Raw genomic sequence first — 22,552 nt, forward strand, 5'->3', positions numbered from 1 at the left:
GGACATCAGTTGGTGAGTTCCTCAAGTGGGCTGCACACACACCGATATTTGGGCTGAATTTGAGCGATCAAACTCTGATGTTTTGATGACTCAAAGACTCAGTGACAAGTAGCCAATAACATACCGCCATATGAATTTTCTAGGCATATTCGTTCTGAGAAGGCCGTGTCGCAGTATATTTGAAACATTGTATCCTATTTTGGCCAGGAGATGAGACATGGGATAAAATTAAAATCTTAATTTTTAATCCAACGCTTTGTCAACTAGGCATGTGGTCTATGTCTGCTTATTAATCACCTTGCCAAATGTCTATTTTGGACCCTTTCCTTCATTTATCATTTTTACTCTGTACGATGTGTTCTCCTATGCTCACAGATTTGTCTCGAAAAAATCTATTTCATTAATGGGCACTGCCACCTGCCATCTCAATGAATGGAATGGTGTATAAGTGCATCGTGAATTCATCAAGCATATTGCCATTACACTTCTTTGCGAGTGTCATGCCTAATCATCTGACATTTTTCATAATTATCATGAATCATGTCTCTTGTGCCGCTTCAAGTGTCCCAGGTAATTGAACGGAGCCTGCGTGTTATTGTCATTTTCGACACTGCTTAGTCCGTACAGGGGCACGGGAGGGTGCTGGAGCCTCAGCTGATTTCGGGCCAAAGGCAGACTACACCCTGAACTGGTCGCCAGTCAGTCGCAGGGCCTCAGTGTTATTATGTACAAATAATTCACATGCACATGACACCGCAAAGCTACATTTCCCTAATGCTAAAATGAGAAGTGTTAGTCAACATGTTGATAATGAGCTTCTTTACAAGGCTTCACCTTTGTAACTTTATGCACAATGTGGAGCCGATGTACCGTCAGGAGGTAATATAATGAAACAACTCACAGGCTTCGTAATGGAACACCAGCTGGTAAAAACAGAATAATTGAGTTTCACAATAAATGAAATGGTGACTCACGATGAATGTTGTGAGTATCTTCTTCGTGTAGTCATTTTTCAACAAAATTAAAACTGGCCGAAGTGACACACCACAAAAGACAATGGTTTTTAGCATTTACACTGCTTTGTCATAAACCTTGAGACATTTCAGTGTTCACTAGCAAACTTAATGCAGTTGGCAGCTCTTGTCTGTACGAGCACCTTCTTCAGCAGAGGAACCTTATGGACACTGCACAAATTCAGTCCATTACACTGTAGTGTGGTGCCAGTGTGTTCTCTGAGACGAATGTCCCAGTTACGCTCAGATCTTTTACAAGTTCCTGCCTTGTACTTTGAGGCTGCACCTGCCATCTAAATGAATGAAATGGTGTGTAAGTGCATCATGAATTCATGAATTCCTTTTGATTTTTTGTCCCATATATAACCAAATCAAAAGTGGTTTCAAAGTGATGCTACATTATAAGGGAGTCCTTATAATGTATTTGAAGGTGTTTTCCTTTCTGTCCACTTTTGGTCTGAAGACACGTCAATCAGCATTAGCGTAATACAGTGGGTGTGTTATTAATTTTAAATGAATCTTTACTCAAGTCCTTTTTAACTTTTCTGTGTTGAAGCCCAGTGATAATGTTCAAATGATGGATTATATTACAATGGCTGACAATAATGTTAAATCAACTTTTCAGGAATACACCCTCAGCCTTGTTTTTGATGAACACTTGCAACCGATATGCTACCGTATTTTAAAGTTGGTCATTATGGTGGAACTTGGAGAAGACAAGTTTAGTACTTGGTATAAAAGGTTTGAGAAACACTGAGGGCCAAGACAGACTAATACTGTACTTCTATCCAGCAAATTTCTGTATGTATGGCTGTAACCTCACGCGAGTCTTGGAAGAGGGCCTTTCCCAGATGCTTTTGGGCAAGAGATGGGGTTGGTCTACAGGCCTACACCCTTAACTGGCCACCAGCCAATTGCAGAGCACATATCTACAAACACCCATTCACATGCACATAAACATTTATGGACAATTTACGGCAGGGATGGGCAACTTAAGTGATGGAGGAGCCCAGAATTTCTCATCAGCACTACTGAGGTTCCCACATAGACCACATACTTACCAGATGGAAGACAAGAATGCCATTTCAAATATGGAGGGGGGGGGGCTATTAAACTGAGTTTTGATTTTGCAATATTTCATTTGTGAACATAGAACTTTGCAAGAAACCCAAGATGAGGCATCACTCATGAAGTGAGAGAGGCGCTCGCCGTGAAGTACGTCAGCACGGAGGGAGGCACCCACCACAGGGCTGCCGAGGAGGGAGCGCGGCGGCCGAACGAGGATGATGAGCGCTCTATAAGAAGAAAAGCCACCACGGAGAGCGCTCACATAGTCCAGACACGATGATGACGAAGAAGATGTGAGAGAGCGAGAGAGAGAGGGAGGGAGAAAGAGAGAGCAGCCAGCGGGATGATCGAGACTTGTTTTAGTCCCGTTCAGGCTGAGGAGTGAGCGCCCGGTGCGAGAGAGGGAGGGTCGACCCGGCGAGTTTCAAATGGCCGGGCGGCGAGCTGCTGCTTCTTTAAGTGTCACATTGAGCACCTGAGCGGTTGTTTGCTGCCTCGATATCCTCCTCGTCCTTTAACTTGACTACAGCCATTCAATGTCACCACTTCTACTTTGACTTTGAGCCCCGAGAAGTCTGGAACAAGTCACTGACGGAGACATTCGTGACGCCTCAATATGTACCAGGGGCATTTACAGGTAAGAGCCGCTTTTATCACTGGTGTTATTATTTTTATTAGCATGGTTTGCTTCATATTCATTTTGGAATCTGATGTGTTGTTGCAAAACATAAGTCATCTGGTCATGTATAAAGGTGATCCTTGGTTTACGACGAAGTTTCGAACGCGTATGTAAGTCGGAATGCTACGTTGTCTGTCTCTAACGTCACGATTCCAGTAAATGTTTTCTGTGAAAGCACTTAGGTCAATAAACACACCCGTTCGCAATTCGAAGCGGCGTATGACGGGACCGTCGTAAACTGATGAGCCCTTTTACATGTTTATGCTGTGGATCCATACTGGAGCTCACCTTACGGCGAACTAGAGGAAGCTGACGCATACACGCGCTCGCGCGCACACACGCACACCCACGCGCACATAGACACTAAACAAGGGGCAAAAGGATCTTGCAGGTGCATGTCACATGTAAACAGCTCGACAACAGGGACTTCGCGATTTTTCCAACGTGCACACTCCTCGTGTGACGTCACCCAATCGGACATCAATTTGCAGACAGCAGAATCATTTGTTACATCACCAGTGTGGAGTGAATATGTAAACTTAGGCCATCCACATTACTCTGCTCAAGGCGGGAAAAATGTAGTAATGTGACCTTTTTTTTCCAAGTTATCGATATATTCTTTTAAGTTTACAATCCAGCTTCTGGTGCTATGTTCTTTATTTTTGGATGCAAGTTTGCAAAGTGAAAAAAGATACTTTGCGCTCTTATTACGTAATGAAAAACTCCAGAGTCAGTATTCAGGAGCATTAAAAACCAAACTTGAATATTTCATGATGTATTACTCAAGCATGCGGTGTTCATTGAAAATGCATGAAAAGGCAGTTGGCAGCTCTTGTCTGATTTTGCAGTGTTATTTGTCACAGCCCAAATGAAAAGCCTGCTTTGTGAATTATCGGTTGTTATCAAATGTTGCGCATTTCAATATGATGTTTCAATTCGTGACATGCCAGTGCTCTGAAATTTTCTGTTTCCCGTCCCATGCCATTAAGGTCAAATGCATATTGGAAATATTTCGAATGTAAAGCAGCTGCTCAATTTGACGAGATGTTGGAAAACACAGCTGAGGTATTCAATTTGATGCTGACAACATCGTTCTCTTGGACTAACTTGTGTGTACAAATTAGGGATGGGCATACTAATTAAGAATAATGGTCACTGTGCGGCAAATGATTGTCGATTAAGCCTGCTCACAATTGATCAAGGAAAAGTTGTCATCTCTGCAGTCAGTACTTGCTCAAAGCCTTGCCAGTTCCCCTATATGTTCTATGTAAACAGCTCAGACACAGATTTGGGGGACAAAGTTAACCCCTTCGCGAAATCACCAATGGGAGTGATATGAGAACCAGAGAGACAACACCTATTGATGGACACTCACTTCTTTCGCCCTGTTAGAATTCTCTAGGAAGTGTTTTACACATTACAGCTGATACTGACATGGCTACGCATCAAATTATCTGATTGGAGGATGCTGTGTCTCTGTAAAAGTTGAGGCAATATCCTGCTGGGCTGGGACACACACACACACACACACACACACACACACACACACACACACACACACACACACACACACACACACACACACACACAGCCAAGAGTCGCAACTCAACATATCACCGTCCATACTACATTTGATATTTATAATCTCTGTTGGTGCACTAATTGATCTCCACATGTAATAAAGCCCACAGATAAAAGGAGAGCGGCCATATACACACACACACACACACACACACATATACAGAGTATATATATATATATAATATATAAACAATGGTGGCGTGGTCTCTCTGCAAAAGAGGCTATGTAGACATTGTACGACCTGTACCTGGTGCAACAAGACAAAATAATGCCTTGAAATGTACATTTCTTTCTTTCATTCTGGAATCATTGGCCACTGTTGACAAACCTGGCCAAAATCATTTTAGGAAATGTGTCTGTAAAGAATTCTACTGTTCTGATGATTGTCTCTGACACTGTCAGAGAGGTATTCAGTCAATAATAGGCATATTATGGGGGCTGTAATGGATAGGAACAACACACTAGACGAAGCTCGACATAGTCTGCAACAGCATATGGCAAACACCATAATAAACAGACTGTTGAAGTAAAACCTTTCCAACACCATCAAGTCAGGACTACCTAAATACATCACTTGGATGTATTGTACTGAGTGAGGTTTTGCCTTTCGTCATTGCTCAGTGAGACCTGTGTGGCATTCTCAATGAGGTACTTGTACTGTACTTCAGAGAGCTATGCAGCATAAGTCATTTACTCTTAACAAAGGCTATCAGATTTACTTCCTGACATGGAAACCCTTCTTGCCATTACTGTCAGTCCGAGTCTTTTATTGAATTCAGTCAAGAAGCCACCTAGTCATTTTATTTAGTTTCGGTGCGTCTAATTACGAACGTCTGCACAAGGATGCAGGATGCTTGCGCTGTACCCTATTACGGTTGCAGTGCCGCTGTTACTCCGCAAATGATGAGACAATATCAGGTGGATCGAATGTCTTGGCGTGAGTCGGGTTTCACGAACGATGCAAAATTCTTGTGTGATTCGTGACAACTTGGCAGGCAAACAATAGAACTCGGAACAGAGTCTGATCGGAAAACAATTCCAGACTGCAGTCTTCCGTTTCTCTCATTTTTACTCTGGGGTAAATGTATCCCAGACAAGGCATAAACTGTTACACACACACACACACACACACACACACACACACACACACACACACACACACACACACACACACACACACAAAACAACAGAAAAAAAAAGTAGGCTATCTGCAGTAATTTTCTCGTCTAGGAAGTACTGGACTGTGTCATCATTCCAGGTCTCACAATCATGAAATCCTGGCTTTACCGTTTGCGTTGTAATTTTAGTTATGCCCCCTACCCCCACCCCCATTATTTATATTTATCAGAAATTTAATTATGGGAGTGCTTCTATTATGGGCACAAAATAGATCTTGGATTAATGGAAGAGATACTACCAGGCCTTTGGTTGTTTGCTCTGTAAAGCAGTGGGTGATTACATAATTTGATTGCCATAATGTAAGTCCCCGCAGAAAAGGTCTGCATGGAGTTTATCACTCATCAGAAGTAGATGAAAGTCTCAAGACTGTTGTCATTGCTATTTGGATTTTAAATGGGGGAAAATGTAAATGACACGAAGATTGTCAGAAAGATGTTGATAGGCTTTTGCAGTGAAACTGAATGTGAACCAGGCCAAGATGTTTAACTTCCAGAGCCCGAAATGGTGAGGCTCCTTCTCACTTAGTGGATTTCACATTTAACAGGTTACGATGCGTCAAGACAACTCAAGTTCGGCTACGAGACACTCCATTTGTCTGCCTCTGTCGGTTCAAAATTGGGCTACATTTGCATAGTCTCGCGTTGGCATTAAGCTTTCTCACCTTTCTTACCTTACCCCTTCACCGACTGTCATATGCAGGCATTTCCATCAAGAATTCTGCTACAGCTCAGCTGGTCAACCGAAAGCGCGTGGACTGAGGTCTCGCAAGCTATTTTTATCGCGACAGCTTAAAGTCTCCTTGATGTAATGAACCGTGGTCTTGATTAAAACCTATTTAATAGGCCTGCCTAGTTCAGGAGCCAGAATAATGAGGGAAATCAGGCGCTACCTGACTGGAACGAAGGCTCCACAGACAGCGTTTCTGTCAGAGATGGCGGCAACAAGGTAGGAAAAGAATTACGTTCATCAGTGGGAGGTAATAAATCCCCAAAATATAGTTTTAGAGCCTCTGGAGGAATATACGTGTTGTGCAGTGTGAACATGAGAGAAGATTACTATAAAGTCACCTCTTAATCAATGAAATTGAAATTTGAATTTGGTGAGGTAGATCTTCTGTTCAAGTGCCTCGAACTAGAACAGCGGTTGTGAGCCACACCATCGGTAGTCAAATGTCTATCTGGTGAGTGGACAACAATTCCCACAGACATTGTTAAATATGTTGTCCAAAATCACCATGGAAATGTGGAAGCCTTTGTCATACCTAATTTAATTCAATTGTTCACTTCCTGCATGCATATTCAGGTGTCCCAATATATTTGTCCATATAGTATGTTTCATACTGTAGTTCTAAAATGGAGCAGGGCTCAGCATGACAAACCATGTCAAGTTCTAGCAGGTTCGTTTGTGGCTTTGTGACAAGAATGAATTAACTCTGAAGCAAATTAAAATGACATTTTTATTTTAACAGCGCACGAAACGACGATGAGTAATGTGGCAGGTGCTGTTTGCAGGGAAGAATTATCCTCCGACTCAGTCGTTTTTGTATTGAAAGCCATGACAAGTCTGACACAAACATGGAAGAGACAACAAATAGATTTACTATGCTTATGAATACTAAGTGTCGCTTCCCACTTCATCATTAAAAAATGAATTCCTGGATAATGCTGATCACTCAGCATTTACACAGCATTTTTTTTTTGTCATCAGACCAATAAAAAAAAAAAAAAACTGATGCACAAAGTCACAACTTCATATGTGTTTGTGACATATTTCATGACGATTCACGTTTTCAACTTTGCAAATTATATATTTAGCCAGTTTTACCAGTCACGATGTTATAAAAAGCTTCAAAAAGTTCATTTCTAAAAAGCATTGTTTTGCGCGCCCTAGCAGAGAGATGGCGGTTCCAGCGATCTTTACCGTGAAATAATTGCTGCCGTTTTAATGAGAGTTTTAAAGCATTCACATTCACTTGAGCTGAAATGAACTGCACCAGAGGTCTTTTGTTTAAGTGGTCTAATTGTGTTTGTGTAGGCGCACCAGGGTTCAGAAGATTATTCTTTGCCAACCTTTATGTAAAGGTTAACATAGCATCACATAATAGATTGACATACCTACTAGTATAGCTCGGTGTAATTGTTGACTAATAAGGTCAGTTGATGGATTTTCTCTGCTGTCATTCATCAATTATACGCTCGAATAAGGAGCTTGTTTGAATTGCAAGTTATATCATTAAAAACAGCGTCATCAGTACAACTGATCAAGCACGTCACTGATTCAGTAGGCAGGTGTGGGAGATGTTCATGTGGATAGATTGCTGGTTTATATGCAGCACACTGATTACGTTTCGACGTTCGAGTCTCGGCTCCGGCCTTCCTGTGTGGAGTTTATATTTTTTTCCTCCCAAATTCCCCAAACATGCATGTTAGGTAACCTGAACACTTTAAATTCTTGGTCTTCATCTTTTTGTCTCGATATTGCCCTGTGGTGTCTTGCAGCCTCTCCAGGGTGTACACTGCCTCTTGCCTGAAGTCAGTTAAGATCGGCTCCAATTCACTGCAGACCGTAATGAGGACACACCCTATAGAAAATGGATGGATGGATAGTTTGCTGGCTTACGTTGTTGCTGAGCTATCGACAGTGATGAAGGACAGTGCATGGTGTATATTTTTTAAACACGCAGGAGCGATTGACGGTTTGAATTATTTGCATGCGAAACAAGATGTTGAGCTCTTTCTAGCAGGGAGTTGATTAAACAGTTTGAATTTTAATAGCTTGGGCTAGTGGATGCTCATCTTGAGATATTAATAATGCTGTCTGACGAGATTACAAGCCTTGAACTGTATTTCCAGGCTTGCATGTCATGTAATGGACACCCCAAAAAGTACCCCCACCCCACCACCACCACCACTACCCCCACCCAACCCCTGCATCTGCGAGTCCATAAATTTGAAGGACCTGAATGGACCTGCTTCATAGTCATACATCAGTTTGACCCTCAGTAGATTCCCTCTGTTTTGCCTCCAAGCGTGTTAGCACAGCAGACCTGCGAGGCCCACATGGAAAGTCCCCTGAGCTGCTGTACAAAGCCACATTTTTCCCCCCTCACAAAAGTAGGACACGCCTCAGCATCTTTGTAACTTGGAGCAGAGGGCCGTGCAAAAGAATAGGTGGCCCATCCATCTCTCTCTCTCTCTCTCTCTCTCTCTCTCTCTCTCTCTCTCTCCAAAGCCATTCATAACAGTCATTCTCCAGCAGGGAATTAATTTGCTCCAGAAACCAGGAGTCTCAGTGCTTAAGTTGAGGCAGCATGTATTCGGTCCTCCAGGGAAGTATGAGCTATATCGCTGACGAGAGCACTTGATAAGCAAATATGTGCTTCATTGTGGCAGATGTGAACAAGATCTTCATATATTGTATTTAATCTCTTGGGGAAATGCTTATTTGTTTCTAATATGGGATAAAAATCATGCTGTCGCACCTAGTTATGAAACCTTTTTTTTTAACTGCCTTTCACAGATGTACAGACTTCCTATTACACATTGGTGGTTTCAAAGATAATAATGTGCTGAAGATAACACAGGAAGTCCTTCAATTTGGCCCACAGGGATGGAGGTTGAGGGATGGACTGCTATGAGATTTGGTGCTGACATTTATAGCCAATGGGTGAATCTTATCAACTTTGAGAGATTTCATTTCTAAGCGAGAGTGAGTACACAATACTGCTACAAACTCAAACATTTTTTTTCTGCATTTTGACAGCCACACTACAGAGTCTAATAAACATTGAAAGAAAAAAAAAAAACGATGTTCTGTATGATCTGCACTGCATTCCCTACATTTGGGGCCCTATTTTTGCGCCCAACTGGAGCAGATTCTCACATATTCAAAAACCAGATTTGAAAATGCCACCTTTGTCTTCTTTGCAGGCCATGTCCGCTCAGCATCGCTGTTTTGCTGAGAAAATCTGCTTTGTGCGCCTGGAGCAAGGAATGCTCATCTTTTGATATGTCGACTCCTAACATTGCACCTCTAGATTTTAGCTCATGGCCTCAGTCTTCACCCACGGTCCAAGAAAAAAGATCTTTCTTTGCAAGTATGTGTGCTTGTCATACAAATGAAAGGAAATGCTCCATAAAAGCAATGTTGCTATGTATGTGATTTAATAACCCAATTAAATCAAGCTTGTGAGTACCGCCAATGTCAACACTCATCATACATGTGACCCATTTTGCAATTAATGGCATTAAAAGGCAGCTTTCATACGATGAAGGTAAACAAATTAAAGATGATTTTGTATCAGGTGGGTTGCAGTGCAAATACATACTATTGCTCAACACTCACGAGGGTTGAGGACATATGCACAGTAACACTTCAGCTAAATCAACGTGACAATCCAACATGTTCTGCAAAGACAGATTTACAACAGCTGTTGTTCCAATCAGGGGTCTTCAAACTGCCAGTCACACCTCCCCAGGGGGCCGTGGGAGAGTTGGGTATGAAGTGCAGAGTCAGAGATGAGAGGCTGTGATACTGCAGAAAGCGGGAGGGGCGGGGAATGATAACTGGCTGGTCAGCTGAATTAAACACACTAAGCAAGTGCTGTTGTGAGGGAGCAGAAAACAGAGCTCTAAAACAGTTGTAAAATTGTACGAAATTGTCATTTGATTGGAAAATACCATATTTTCCGCACTATAAGGCGCACCTAAAAGCATTCACTTTTCTCAAAAGCCGACAGTGTGCCTTATAATCCGATGTGCCTTATATATGGTCTTACAGTCCTTTTATATTTCCCATTGAATTGTTTCCATATTAGTATTCCTATCCCATCTAGTGGTGATTATTAGCAGGAACCAATTGTAACGTAAAAAGGTTCTGCCAGACACTAATTGAAACGTGCATTTGCCAACGAGCACTCACACAGACAACTACTTTGTGAGCCCTGCACAGCCATTATGAAACGAAGATAATACCAAAAGCATAGTTAACTGCTGACTAAAAAGGAAGGAAGAAAGAGACAAGCAAGACTTCTAAAGATATGGGAGCCCGTGAGGTTTGTGTGCCTGTTTGTTGAATCAATTGTCTTCATCACTTGTGTCTTTCATTTGTTTGGTAATGCCATTTGTGTTTATGACAAGGAATAAATCCTGTATTTTTTTGGACTTTGTGTCGTGATTCATGCTACATCCTGAAGGAGCTACATATGGATCAATAATCTGATTTCTTTGCTGTAGTATTTTAAAAGTTCTGGAAACCGCTTTGTTACAGCTGCAGCAGTTTTGAAGGCTCTATATAAGTAAAGCTGTTTTGTATTGTATTCCCTTTTGCGTAGCTCCATCTCGTGGATGCATAACACAACCACAGCCAGGGCTCTATATAAAAAAAGTAGTATTGTATTGTGTCGTATAGTATTGTATTCCCTTTAGCATAGCTCCATCTAGTGGATCGATAATGTAACCGCAGCCACTATTGTAGCTTCTATTTTATGTGCCTAATAATGCAGTGCTGCCTATATATAAAAACAGTTTTAAAATAGGCCATTCATCGGACGTGTGCTTTATACTCCGGAGCGCCTTATAGTGCAGAAAATACCGTACTCGTGTAGGTCGTCCGTAAGGTTCCGGACAGAATCTGACCCAAAAACGTAGACTCAGGAAAGTTGATCTAACAAAAATATTTATGAACATAAAATAGGCGCAAGGCCGACAAAGTACAAGTAACGCCGTTGCGCAAGCCCAAGGCAAGTGAAAAAAAACACGAACGAAAATAGCTTGTAACAAAAGAACAAGACCGACCAAACCGCGTGGAGAACAAACCGTGTACAGTATACACTTAAACACACTAAGAACTACTTACTTGAAGAACGAAGGGAACAAGCAAAGACAAGAACCAAAACACATCCCTTCCCTTCAAGTAGACCTCAGTGCTGCCCGGCATGTTGCCGCACTAAATTTGGACTTGCTTGTGTAATGTAAAAGCCTGTAAAAAAAAAAAATGCTTGCTTAAAAAGCTGCAGTTTACTGCAGGACACCAACGATAAACCGCAATGTAGTGAAAAAAACGCTTGGTAATTCATTCAGCAACTTTCTATGCAAAGTTTATGTCAGCACCTTTCGTGATGCTTGCTGGTGTGCATCACTCCTTGAGCGTCGGGTGGGTGCCTCGCGAATCAACTACCATACGGCGAATGAATTCCCCGGCAAAAGTTGAGGTCTGGGCTGTGGCGTGGGTCGTGGCGTGACGATGGTATGTATGCTGAGTTCAAGGGTGCACCAGCTGAGCGGATGAAAAGGCAGGTCGGTTTCTCAACCAGGACACGATCGCTCACCTGCAGCAGTCCCACAGGCTGTGATCCCAGTCACACTTTACATTGCGTGTGTGTGTGTGTGTGTGTGTGTGTGTGTGTGTGTGTGTGTGTGTGTGTGTGGGCACGGATCACAAATTGAGATTCCATTTTTTAAATGCAGCACCTGAATCTCTGCACATCTGTTTGCCCACAAGCAGTCATGCTCACACAAGTAGAACTAATGAGAGAAGACACAGACGTGTGATTCATATTTACTTATATGACAGATCCTGGTCAACAGCGTGTTGTTGAGAGGGTCAAAGGGCTTCCTTTTCACTCACATCAAGACTGAACAGCGCTGTTGGTGGAGAGCCAAGATGGACGTGACTAGCGTGTGTCACAACCAATGAGACCGCATGAACCTCTACCAATGTTTTTTGTCCTAAATGTACTGTTTGTCATAGTGGCTTGTTTCTTGTAATACTCGCGTGGCTCAAACTATCCGAAACAAATTCTTTGTGTGTTCTTAATCAGATGATTCTGATTCTGACTTGCAATACGGCAAATAAACAGCAGTTAAGAGTCACTGCAACTAATCTTAACATGGCAAATATGAGCAACTCTTATGTGCAAAACAAAAGTGCAATAATTTGGATACGAGTGCATCCCGCAAACACAGACAAGGACAAGATCGTTAACCGAAATGTTTATTTACAAAACGCAAGGCTGACAAAGTACAAAGAACGCCGATGATAACAAATAACCAGGAAAAGGTGAAACAAACCAAAAATGATTGCAAAAGGCAAGGGACAAGATAAATGTCAAGTGCTTGTCGCCCAAAGGACAAGGAAATCCAATACTAACCGAGAAATAAGAAATACATGAAAAAAAAAAAAAACAAATACAACGCGAAAAGCTAAGAGGCAAAAAAGTCTAGAATAAGCAGACACTTGGAGACAAGAGTCGTGAGCAAGGCTGAATAATCCGACAGGTGTTGTCGGCTTGGCATGGCTTGTGAAAGGAAGAGGTAACGATGGCAGATTTGAGAGGTGCAACTCCTGAGCAAACGGCCACCACACTCAATGGAGACTGAACAAACAAACTCTTGTCGTGTTCATGACAAACTGAATTATTTGTGTCCAAGTTACTGCAGCATATTAGGGTTTGGGTTGTTGGATTTTTATTTAGTTATTTTTTATAAGAACAGTTCATATGATGTTTATTGACAAGGCCAGATTAAAACTCATTCACTCCCAAAGACGTTTTTAAACGTCTTTTCAGACTTGGTCCAGAATTGGCTGGTACTGAATGAGTGAAATACCCTTGCGAGTCGATATGACTGATTCCATCGATTCCCATCCTTGATCTAAATTATTATTCTTGTACATATTGCTGGAGCAATATGTACAAGAAGACAGTGGAAGATGAGGAGAGAGGTCCTTCTTTTCTTAATTGAGAATAACCCCCAAAATAATTGAACAAGCATGTCAACAACAGTGTAAGGATGTCTTTTCTTATTTGGTTAAATGTGAAGACCTGGTTCCTGGGATCACAGGAAACAATCAGAAAACACGGATCCATCACATTGTTTAAAGGTGTGACAAGTCAAACATTGTTCTATTGTATCTTCCAATTCATTCCCTTCTGTGTGTAATCCATCAATGACAGAGGCAATGAGTGCCTGCGTGTCCATGGCACTGTCGGTATCACCGCACTGAAGCCTGTGTGCCATTAAGGGCTTTGCTAGCCAAGTGAATAACAGACATGACATTCTGTTGCTATTTTTGGGCTGTTGTAGCTTTTTGTCTATTTGGGGCCTTAGTCAAGCTGAAGACAATTATGAACGGATCAAAAGAGCAGTCAGTGTTCGCACAAAAACTTCATGCTTTTGCTAGAAAGCAAAAGAGGTCTGGAAAAAACCCGCTGGAACATCAGAACTTTATTTGGGGTCAGAGTCACTTTAAATTGTGGCAGGTGTGTACCGACTCCCCTCTCACCTGTGTTTGAATTATTTGGTCATAAAACCTGGCATTTGAACAGAGAAATGTGTCAACTTTTTATATCCACTGATATGCATGTCTAAAAAAAAAAAAATCTCTCTTTCTCTCCGTATTTACTTAATTTCATAAATCTTGAAGTTTTGAGCGCTACAGTGAAACATCAATAGATTCTTTGAGATATTTAGAATGTACTGCAATCATATGTGCCTGTGGATGAAATAGCGAAGCTTCTGGTAAAAATGTACGCGAGGGGTATGTACCATGCCAAGTGCATTCAAGTGTATGGGAGCGAACCACGCCTTTGAATATATCCATACTTTCCTCTTTCTGAAGCAGACTGTGTCTTCCCCGACTGACTGTTTTTATGATTTCAAAAAAGTGGTACAGCACAACATATTATATGAGGAAGGTCAGAACCGAATACAAGGTGCGGCAGTTCAAGTTGCACCCCCACATATTAAATCGCTCAATGTGCCAACTGTCATTTTTTGCCATGGTATGATCCAAGTCAGGTTCAGAAGCATTGCGTAGTATGCAGCGGCCCTGACAGTGTTACTCAATGCATTAAAAATATTGCTGGGTCTTGTTTGTTTAACATGGTGGTGCCTTGCTTCGTCTCAGATTTTGTTCAATGAGTACGACCTGCACAATACCTCACTCTGGTTTAGATCTGCTTTTTTTTTTTTTTTTTTTGTCCAAAAGCCCTCCAAAGAACGATTTCTTTTTTGCCACTAAATCCGTCAAATGTGCAGTTTCTGCATCCTCCTTACCTTGCGCTCTCTTTTATAGATTCGCCACTGCGTCTGAAATATGTGTGTTCCTCGTTGATCCCGCCCTCAGATGTATGTCATTGGCTGCTTTCAGGGCCACATGGAATGAGATTTGTGATGGGGTGGCCTTAGCATTGCATTTCAGGGCAAGCGTAAAAATGAGCTGGTCATGCAGTTGCATGCAGGGAACATCTATGTCGATGATATAATTGATTTTGAGACGTTAGTATCTTGAATGTTCATATCAAGATATCAAAAAAATACATAAAGAGGGACGGATTCACTTATTTTTCATGTCCACACTCTCTCGATGTTATGGCAGCAATCGCATGATGTCCAAATACTCTTTTCCAGGCATGCATACTTTTCCACCTTTAATGGCACTTCCATGTGGTCATGGCGAGTCACTGTTTGCAGGTAAAACAAGAAGAGCTGCATCTCACTGGTAACTGAAAACTTGCAAAAGCCACAGTATGTCGTGCTCCATTTTCAGCCTGATATGCCTCCCCCCAAAATCTATAGTCTTATGAAAAGGTCACGAGTGCAGTCAGGAAAACGCCACTCATACAAAGTTGTCAGTACATCTCAAGACTGCAACCATTTTTAGCAGCATCCAGGGCTGGCACTGTTGGGGGAAGGAAGAACAAGAGGGATGCATCTACATCCTCTCTCATTGTTGTCATCCATACCGGTGAAGAGCTATGTTCAGATGCGCTCAAGTGCACATCCTTTCTACTTTTCACATTTCACTTCCTGCTCCTCGCACTCACCCTCCTCGAACCTCAGGAATGCTCACATGTCAATTAAAGCATATCTCGAAGACATCATATACTGTACCGTACAGTACCCCAGAGTGGAAAGCCAGTCTGCCGTATAAAAGGTCAGGGACTACTTTAATGATGGTGTAGCGAGAAATAAAGCTATAGATAGTAATGCTGTTGGGGGCGACAGGCATGTTTGACCTAAAACAACAGACAGAAGACAACAGGCCACACACATTTTCCATTTTGTTCTCCCAATCTGTTATAGTTCATCCCACGGGTGCCTGATGGGATTGAGGTCAGTGCTCCCTGTTTCTTCAACGCCAATCTCATCCAATCACAGTAATCTACTTTGCTTTGTGCCCAGGGCACAGTCATGCTGGAATAGGAAAAGGCCTTCCCAAAACTGCAGAGAATTGTCCAAAATATCTAGTTAAAACAGAAGCATTAAGTTTCAGACGGAATTTGGGGCCGTCCCACCATTTTTGTCCACATAGTACACAGCCAATGTCGAGCTATGTGTAGTGACTGAAAAATGACTTCCTTTCACGCTACAGTGTCTCGCCTCTGTAAAGTGAAGAACTTGAGAGGAAAATTGGAGTGTGATCTACGGCTCCTTTACGCTTCAGTGGCACAATCGCCTCTTTAGATTCAAAGAGGAACTATGCCATGACACGCATGGATGCTGGCTTGTCCAAGTGCTCTTCTTGTGTTGTTCTTATGTTTTTATATCAGAAAAAGGCATGCAAAATCAATCTTTTATGTGTGACACGTTTCAAAAAGCTCGTCAATAAAAGTAGCGAGTTAGTTTTCATGACAATTCTGTTGACAAAAAAAACTATGCAGTGGCACGTTTAACCTCGATAGCGATGGAATGTATTTTTAGTTCCCCACGGGAGATAATGGTAATTGAATAAAACTGCTCTGAAGTCAAAGTGGCTGCATTGGTCATGTTTTCTGCAAAATTTACACATTTTAGAAATTATTCTTAAAATTATGCCATGACCCGTAGTGCTGATAACACATGACATTGAGGAATGTTTACAGGCGTGATCCGCTTGAACCTGGGAGGCGAGTTTCGTCACATAAAGGCGATGCACAGCCCACTTTGCAGTGTTCATTGCGTATTCATATTTTATTGAGTCACCAGGAACGGAGACCACTTTGCTTCGTATGACTATCGTATAATTAAGCAATACTACAAAGGAGGCACAGATGATTGACAGCACAACTTCACAACCTCCAGTGTGATATTGCTTTTATACACCAGTTGCACATTTATCAGTTACCGCAATCAATGGCAACAAATTCATTTTTTGCCAACCCACACTCATGCTCGCTAACCACTGACTGTTGATCTGAGCATTTCGAATGCCAAACAACTCCATTCAAGAAAATTGTTGCTCGTCTGGTAAATGAGATGGATGGCAGACTTGCTTATGTAAATGTGTAATATAGTGAAGTTCCCAACTACAACTCATAAATGCATAATGGAAGTCAAATGAGCAACGTTTTCCAGCTCCTCAAATCCCCGTTGAATGTTACATCGCGTCATTCTCATTGTAGAAATGCAAATGACGAAAGCTCCATACTTTGACTGGAGAGATAATGCATTGTATTCTTACTTGCAATTTTATGGCACTTTTACTTCTCCAACTCCAATCACTACGAGTGGGACTAAACTATTCTAAAAACATTTCCATGATTGTATTGCGAGCCTCTCATTCTTTTTTTTCTTTTTTTGGTGGGGGTAAGGGGCTGATGAAGTTTTCAAAAGGCATTCAGTTGGAGTCTGGCAGCGCTGAGAAATGCTAATAAACTAAGCTAGATGACGTGACTGTGTGCGCCTTGCAAGCTCCTTGTGTAATCAGCCCCACCACTCGCATCTAATCATGTATGAGGGGCACCCACGACACACACACATACACACACACACACACACACACACACTCTCACAGTCACCGTCAAAACACTGTGGATGATCAGTGGTGAAATTGCCCTTTGATGGCTCCTCAGTATGGAGATTTATGCTGAAAATGAGACACTGGCGTGTGCACCGCGTGGCACTCAAGTGACCGGGCGTGAGAAAATGGTCATGCCGAATTTCATCCACACCGATGAACGTTTGATGGCTTGCTCACATGCTGTTTCAGTATGTTCTGCAGAATGAAGTGCAATGACGCACAGTTCAATTACGCGGCACTAACCTTAAGACAAATACATCTCATTCAAAATGATCTGCTTTCAACGTCTCGTTTTGACATTGCAACGTTGGAATGTTGAAACGAGGATTCCATAAGTGGATATGAACCCCCATTTGGAAAACAAGGAAGCAAGTTGGACTAGATTAAATCATAATGACAGCAGATTAGACAAATGCGACGTTAATGGGAATAGCGGCGTTTTGCGGATTGGCGCATCCTCTGTTTTAGAAAGAGACAACACCACAGGTCTTCAGAGGAACAACACCACAGGTCTTTAGAGGAATTCGGTGCAATACTGGGAAAGAGCTGGCTGGCGTCAAGGTCTCTCATTGCAGTCATGAGCTCTCACAAAGCTGTTGTCGTGTTGTTTTTGCTAGTGGGAGCTGTCCTATCAGCACATTATTCTTCCTCAGATAAATGGCTCAAGGAGAAAATCCTGCCATGGATACTTTTTTTTTTTTTTTTACATGCACTAAAATATATCTGGACAGCCTAACCCACTGCCAGTTGGAAACAATTAACTGTCACTTTACAAGAAGAATTATTGAGTTCAAAGCAACAGTTAGGAAATGAGAGGAGCTCCTTCAGCGCACCCTCTACATACAGACACATCCTGTCCCATATTTATTTATGTATAGTTAGTACTCCACAGTATAGTCATCCCATTCAGTGCTGCTGCCTATGTTTAGATTTTTGTGACCGGTGCAAATGTGGCTCAGCACACGGCCTAAATCTCTCCGCAGGTGTGTTAGACCGAGAGTTGGTCATTTTGCAGACGCACACAAGATAGCATATGTAAAAAAAGTGAACCACTGTATTATTTGTGCCTGATTTCATTCCAAATTAAAACACAGACTCATTTCAACTTTGGCACACAAATAAAGTCCAGTTGTTACTCTTACCATGCTATGTCTCCCAAAGTTGGTTTGATAGAAATCTATTGAAGCACTCTCCAGGTCTGCTGTATAATTACTTGAGTTCAAACATACAATGATTTCAGTCCATTTGCGGAATGCACAAATCTTCATATATAGTATATCCTCTTCACAAAAATGCACACAAAGATGGATCATCGGTGCATATGCACGCCTTTCATCAGATGTAAAGCAGCACGGATGCATCATCTGCTTTTATCGTCACGAACCGCCCTGACTGACATGCCTATCTTTAGCCGTGCGTTGACTTCCACGCTGTTGTGGGTAAACCAAATGCGAACCTCATCATGAGAGACAAGAAGGTTTGAGCTCAGCTATTAAACAGGAAAACGGTAACTGTGAATAATCGTTGGATGACACACGGGATGGAAAATTGTTGGTGAAGCCTTAATCTGCTGTGATAACATTTCAAAGATGGATATGAAAGTTCTGTCGACTGACTGTGGACATTCACAATGTCATTTCTTTGCTTTACAAGTTCCTGTGTGAGAGAGTGCATGTGTCAGCATATTTATGGTACGTGAGGCGACGTGGATCAGCTAAAACACTCTGACTGGTTTCACGGTGCACGTCCAGTAAAAGCTTTTAAAACATCAGCAAGCACAAATGATTTGCTAAGTGCATGCTTAATAATGGTCCCCGGGGAAGTGACGCTGGCCAGGATGCGTGTTATTTCAGGATTTTGATATCTTGGAACTTTTACTGAACAAAAACATTTGTGACAAATGATATTCATCTAATGTTATGCCAGCAAATAGACTCCATTATTTCATTCCTTTCAAACTCACACATTATTTTCATCAACCGGTAATATCAGTGGTGGGAAGTAATGAAGCCGACTATTTTTTTTTTCTCTCACACTTCCCTTTTACTTCAAGGAGTTAAGTCAGTAAGGATAAGAGGACCAAGACGCGTATGATACAAAGCGTGACTAAATGTACAAATCAAAAACCACCACTTACATGCAAACTAACGGCTAAGGTTTACAGTCTTGTTCCTCTCTGCTAACCCTTTTCCCTATTTAAGAGCCCTTGTTTATGCTGCTCCTTCTATATGGAATACGTGTCTCAAAAAAAAATAAATAAAAGCCACACAGAAAGAAAAGTAGCAAAACACACGACTCATGCACGTGAGTCTGTCCTTGAATGCTGGCTGACCAGAGCTCTCATGGGGCACGCTAAAGTCTTTACTTATGAAATTTGAAAGTCCCACCATAATTGCTTTTGCCAAAACTGTCACACCCTCCGGTGTTTTTGTGACATGTAAATGAATCGGGAGAGAGTGTTAATTTCCTTTCTCAGCATGGCAGAGGATCCTCGAACAATAAGCCCTCGCTAGCAGCCCATCTCGTTAGGCCTGCGGGGGCCCCGATCAGCCTCAGCGACGGACTGGTGAACAAGAGGCAGGCTGGGACGACAGCATTGAGGAGGAGTTGAGTGTCAAGGTTCCAAGAGAGGGAGTGTGCATGGTTTTAATCAAGGCGGGCAAGTGGGACATCATTTCAGGAGACCTACACTTGACCTAGGATTTGCAGTGATATGATTAGCAATGCTTGGCTAAAAAAAACCCTCATTCCTTGTTGTTTTCACGGCTTTTCTAACATGACATCAAACCCTGTGCGTAAAATATATTAGTGTGCAATCTACAGGACATTGTATATGTATATACGCTATACTGTTGTGTATTGTATACGTCTGCATACATTAGCATAGATTGGAAATGGCTTTTTTTTTCCCTACTTAGAAATTAGATTGGGTGAAATTGCATGTGAAATTGAGACAACCACACCACATTGACCACATCAGTTGGAATGAGACACATATTTTCTGACCATATGTGGACAAAGGTTTCTTCTGCCCATCAGCGGCCATTTGTCATTTGCTCGCTCTGCACCAGTTGACGAAGTACTGCAAACAGTACCCCCAGTATTGCATTTGATAGTGGAAAAGTTCAAATCTTACAAAAAAATGCCTCCCACGAAAATATGTAGTTTGATCATCAATTTGATCTGCGAGGGCAGCCTGGTGGTCCAGTGGTTAGCGCATTGACCTCACAGTGCAGAGGTCGTGGGTTCGATCCCGGCTCCGGTCTTCCTGTGTGGAGTTTGCATGTTCTCCCCGTGCCTGCGTGGGTTTTCTACGGGTATTCCGGTTACCTCCCACATTCCAAAAATATGCATGGCAGGCTGATTGAACAATCTAAATTGTCCCGAGGTTGTTCGTCTGTTTGTGACCTACGATTGGGTGGCAACCAGTTCAGGGTGTCCATCGCCTACTGCCCGAAGACAGCTGAAATAGGCTCCGGCACCCCGAAATCCTTGTGAGGATAAAGCAGATCTGAAAATAGATGGATGGATGAATGGATAAACAAGCTGAAACATATTCTGTTTCGCAGTATCAAAAAAACTTGTCAGATTTTGCCATTTCGAGATCTCAGTGGCTTGACTTGAAAATATGTAGGTTTGGCATGTCTATGTATGGTGCCTTGTTTGTTTCTCTTTATGACATGCTCTCATCCACTTTCTATCAGCTCTCTCTTGCTGGATTTGTTTCCCATTTTAGAGTAAATAACGAAATGACTGATGTGTAGTTTTTTGTGATCCACAATTTGACAGATAACAAAAATGCCATTGGCTGAAGTGGCAATAATCAGGCATGAAAAGATTCACTCTGATGCTTGTTCATAGTGACTCGACGACACTCTTCCTCATCCTGCTGCTGTTTCTCTCTCCCAGTAGTCTCTATCCCTGCTGCTGACGCTTCCAAAGCTTTTAAATGGCCAGAGTCACCCAAGGGGAAAAAAAAGCCTCATGGGCTGGTGTCTGGGAACCTGATCACTTAGTGTGTGTGTGTGTGTGTGTGTGTGTGTGTGTGTGTGTGTGTGTGTGTGTGTGTGTGTGTGTGTGTGTGTGTGTGCGTGCGTGTGCGTGTGTGTGTATGGCATTAAAGTCATCAGTTGCTTGTGATGTAAGGAATCACTAAAATAAAGGATGTATTGCTATCAGTCATAAAATGCTTGTCCAAAGGTATTCAAGCTCCAGAGTAATTTGTGTCTTACAATAGTAGATGCCCATCTATATAAAGCAAGGCTGCCAAAAGAAAAACAAAACAAAAAAAACTCAGTGACAGTAATTTTTGTTTTACTCCTGGTTGTCGACAAGAGTCCATCACTTTTTGTCCCTCTCTCCCTCTTTCTTGCCATAAATAGCTCACCATCTATTTTAGTACCACCGGACGCTTGAGATCGAACAAACGGATAACTATTGGAGTGATTTTTTTAGGCTCCTATCCAAATGATAAAAGGCACAGTTTCTGCTTGAAGTCAACTCATCCGAAAGATCGCTTTGAGACTAGCTCCCAGCTCTGAAGTTGCATAACACGGACTGGTGTTTTAAATGGTTCGTGCTGTCCACTTCTCAGTTATACTCCCCGGTGGCACGCTGTGGCTAATGTCTTCGTAATTGAAAGGAGGCTAGATCCGCATCCCTCGGTGCGAGGGGGTGATTAAATCAAAACGAGAGAAGTAGCGCACCAAGAGTGAGAAAGCCGTAATTTGCCACGGCTGCTTACTAAGCAAAATGATAAAGTCATCTGGAGAAGACGGCAACCTCCTGTATGGAGGACAGCAGCGGGGAAGCTGGGAGTGAGAAAGGAAAGTGAGAATGTAAAGCCGTTTTCAGAGCAAGTCGCTAGTAATCAGGTTACACCCGCCTCGTGCTCAGAAGAGATCTTCTTGCTTTTTGCTGCCATCCCTCATCATTAGCGGCTGCAGGCCAAGCTGCGAGCAACACAGCTATAGCGTAAGTAATGACTCGGGCTGGCTGGCTGGCTGCAAGAGGGCCTTTGTGTCCTTGCTTGCCAGTTTTCCTTAATGGGAAGGTAATGGGCAAAGAGGAAATTGGCCACGGGAGCCAGGAGACGGCTTTTGTTCTGTCAAGAGGTGACAAGTTAGCAAAGAGGAAGGTGGCTAAAGTGGAAGCCAAGAGAGAATTCTGCCTCGGTGTTTGGGCCCATCCGCCATTACCTTTCTTGACTTGCAAGGCCATTATGGTCTCCCCTTTAAGCTCGTAACATCAT

The 22,552-nt window shown here is 42.3% G+C and overlaps 1 protein-coding gene across 3 annotated transcripts in view; it reads left to right on the forward strand.

The window, feature by feature from the left end:
- The first annotated feature begins 2,276 nt into the window (after positions 1-2,276).
- pex5la (peroxisomal biogenesis factor 5-like a) overlaps positions 2,277-22,552 on the forward strand; it is an 81,482-nt gene continuing 61,206 nt past the window's right edge. For all 3 annotated transcript variants that reach the window (XM_019880371.1, XM_019880372.1, XM_019880374.1), the window contains exon 1: positions 2,277-2,718. In XM_019880371.1, the coding sequence (XP_019735930.1) occupies positions 2,698-2,718 (21 nt within the window). In that variant the 5' untranslated portion in view covers positions 2,277-2,697. The remainder of the gene's footprint in view (positions 2,719-22,552) is intronic.

The sequence above is a fragment of the Hippocampus comes genome, unplaced genomic scaffold, assembly GCF_001891065.2.
Source record: "Hippocampus comes isolate QL1 unplaced genomic scaffold, H_comes_QL1_v1.1 scaffold151, whole genome shotgun sequence".
Lineage (NCBI taxonomy): Eukaryota > Metazoa > Chordata > Actinopteri > Syngnathiformes > Syngnathidae > Hippocampus > Hippocampus comes.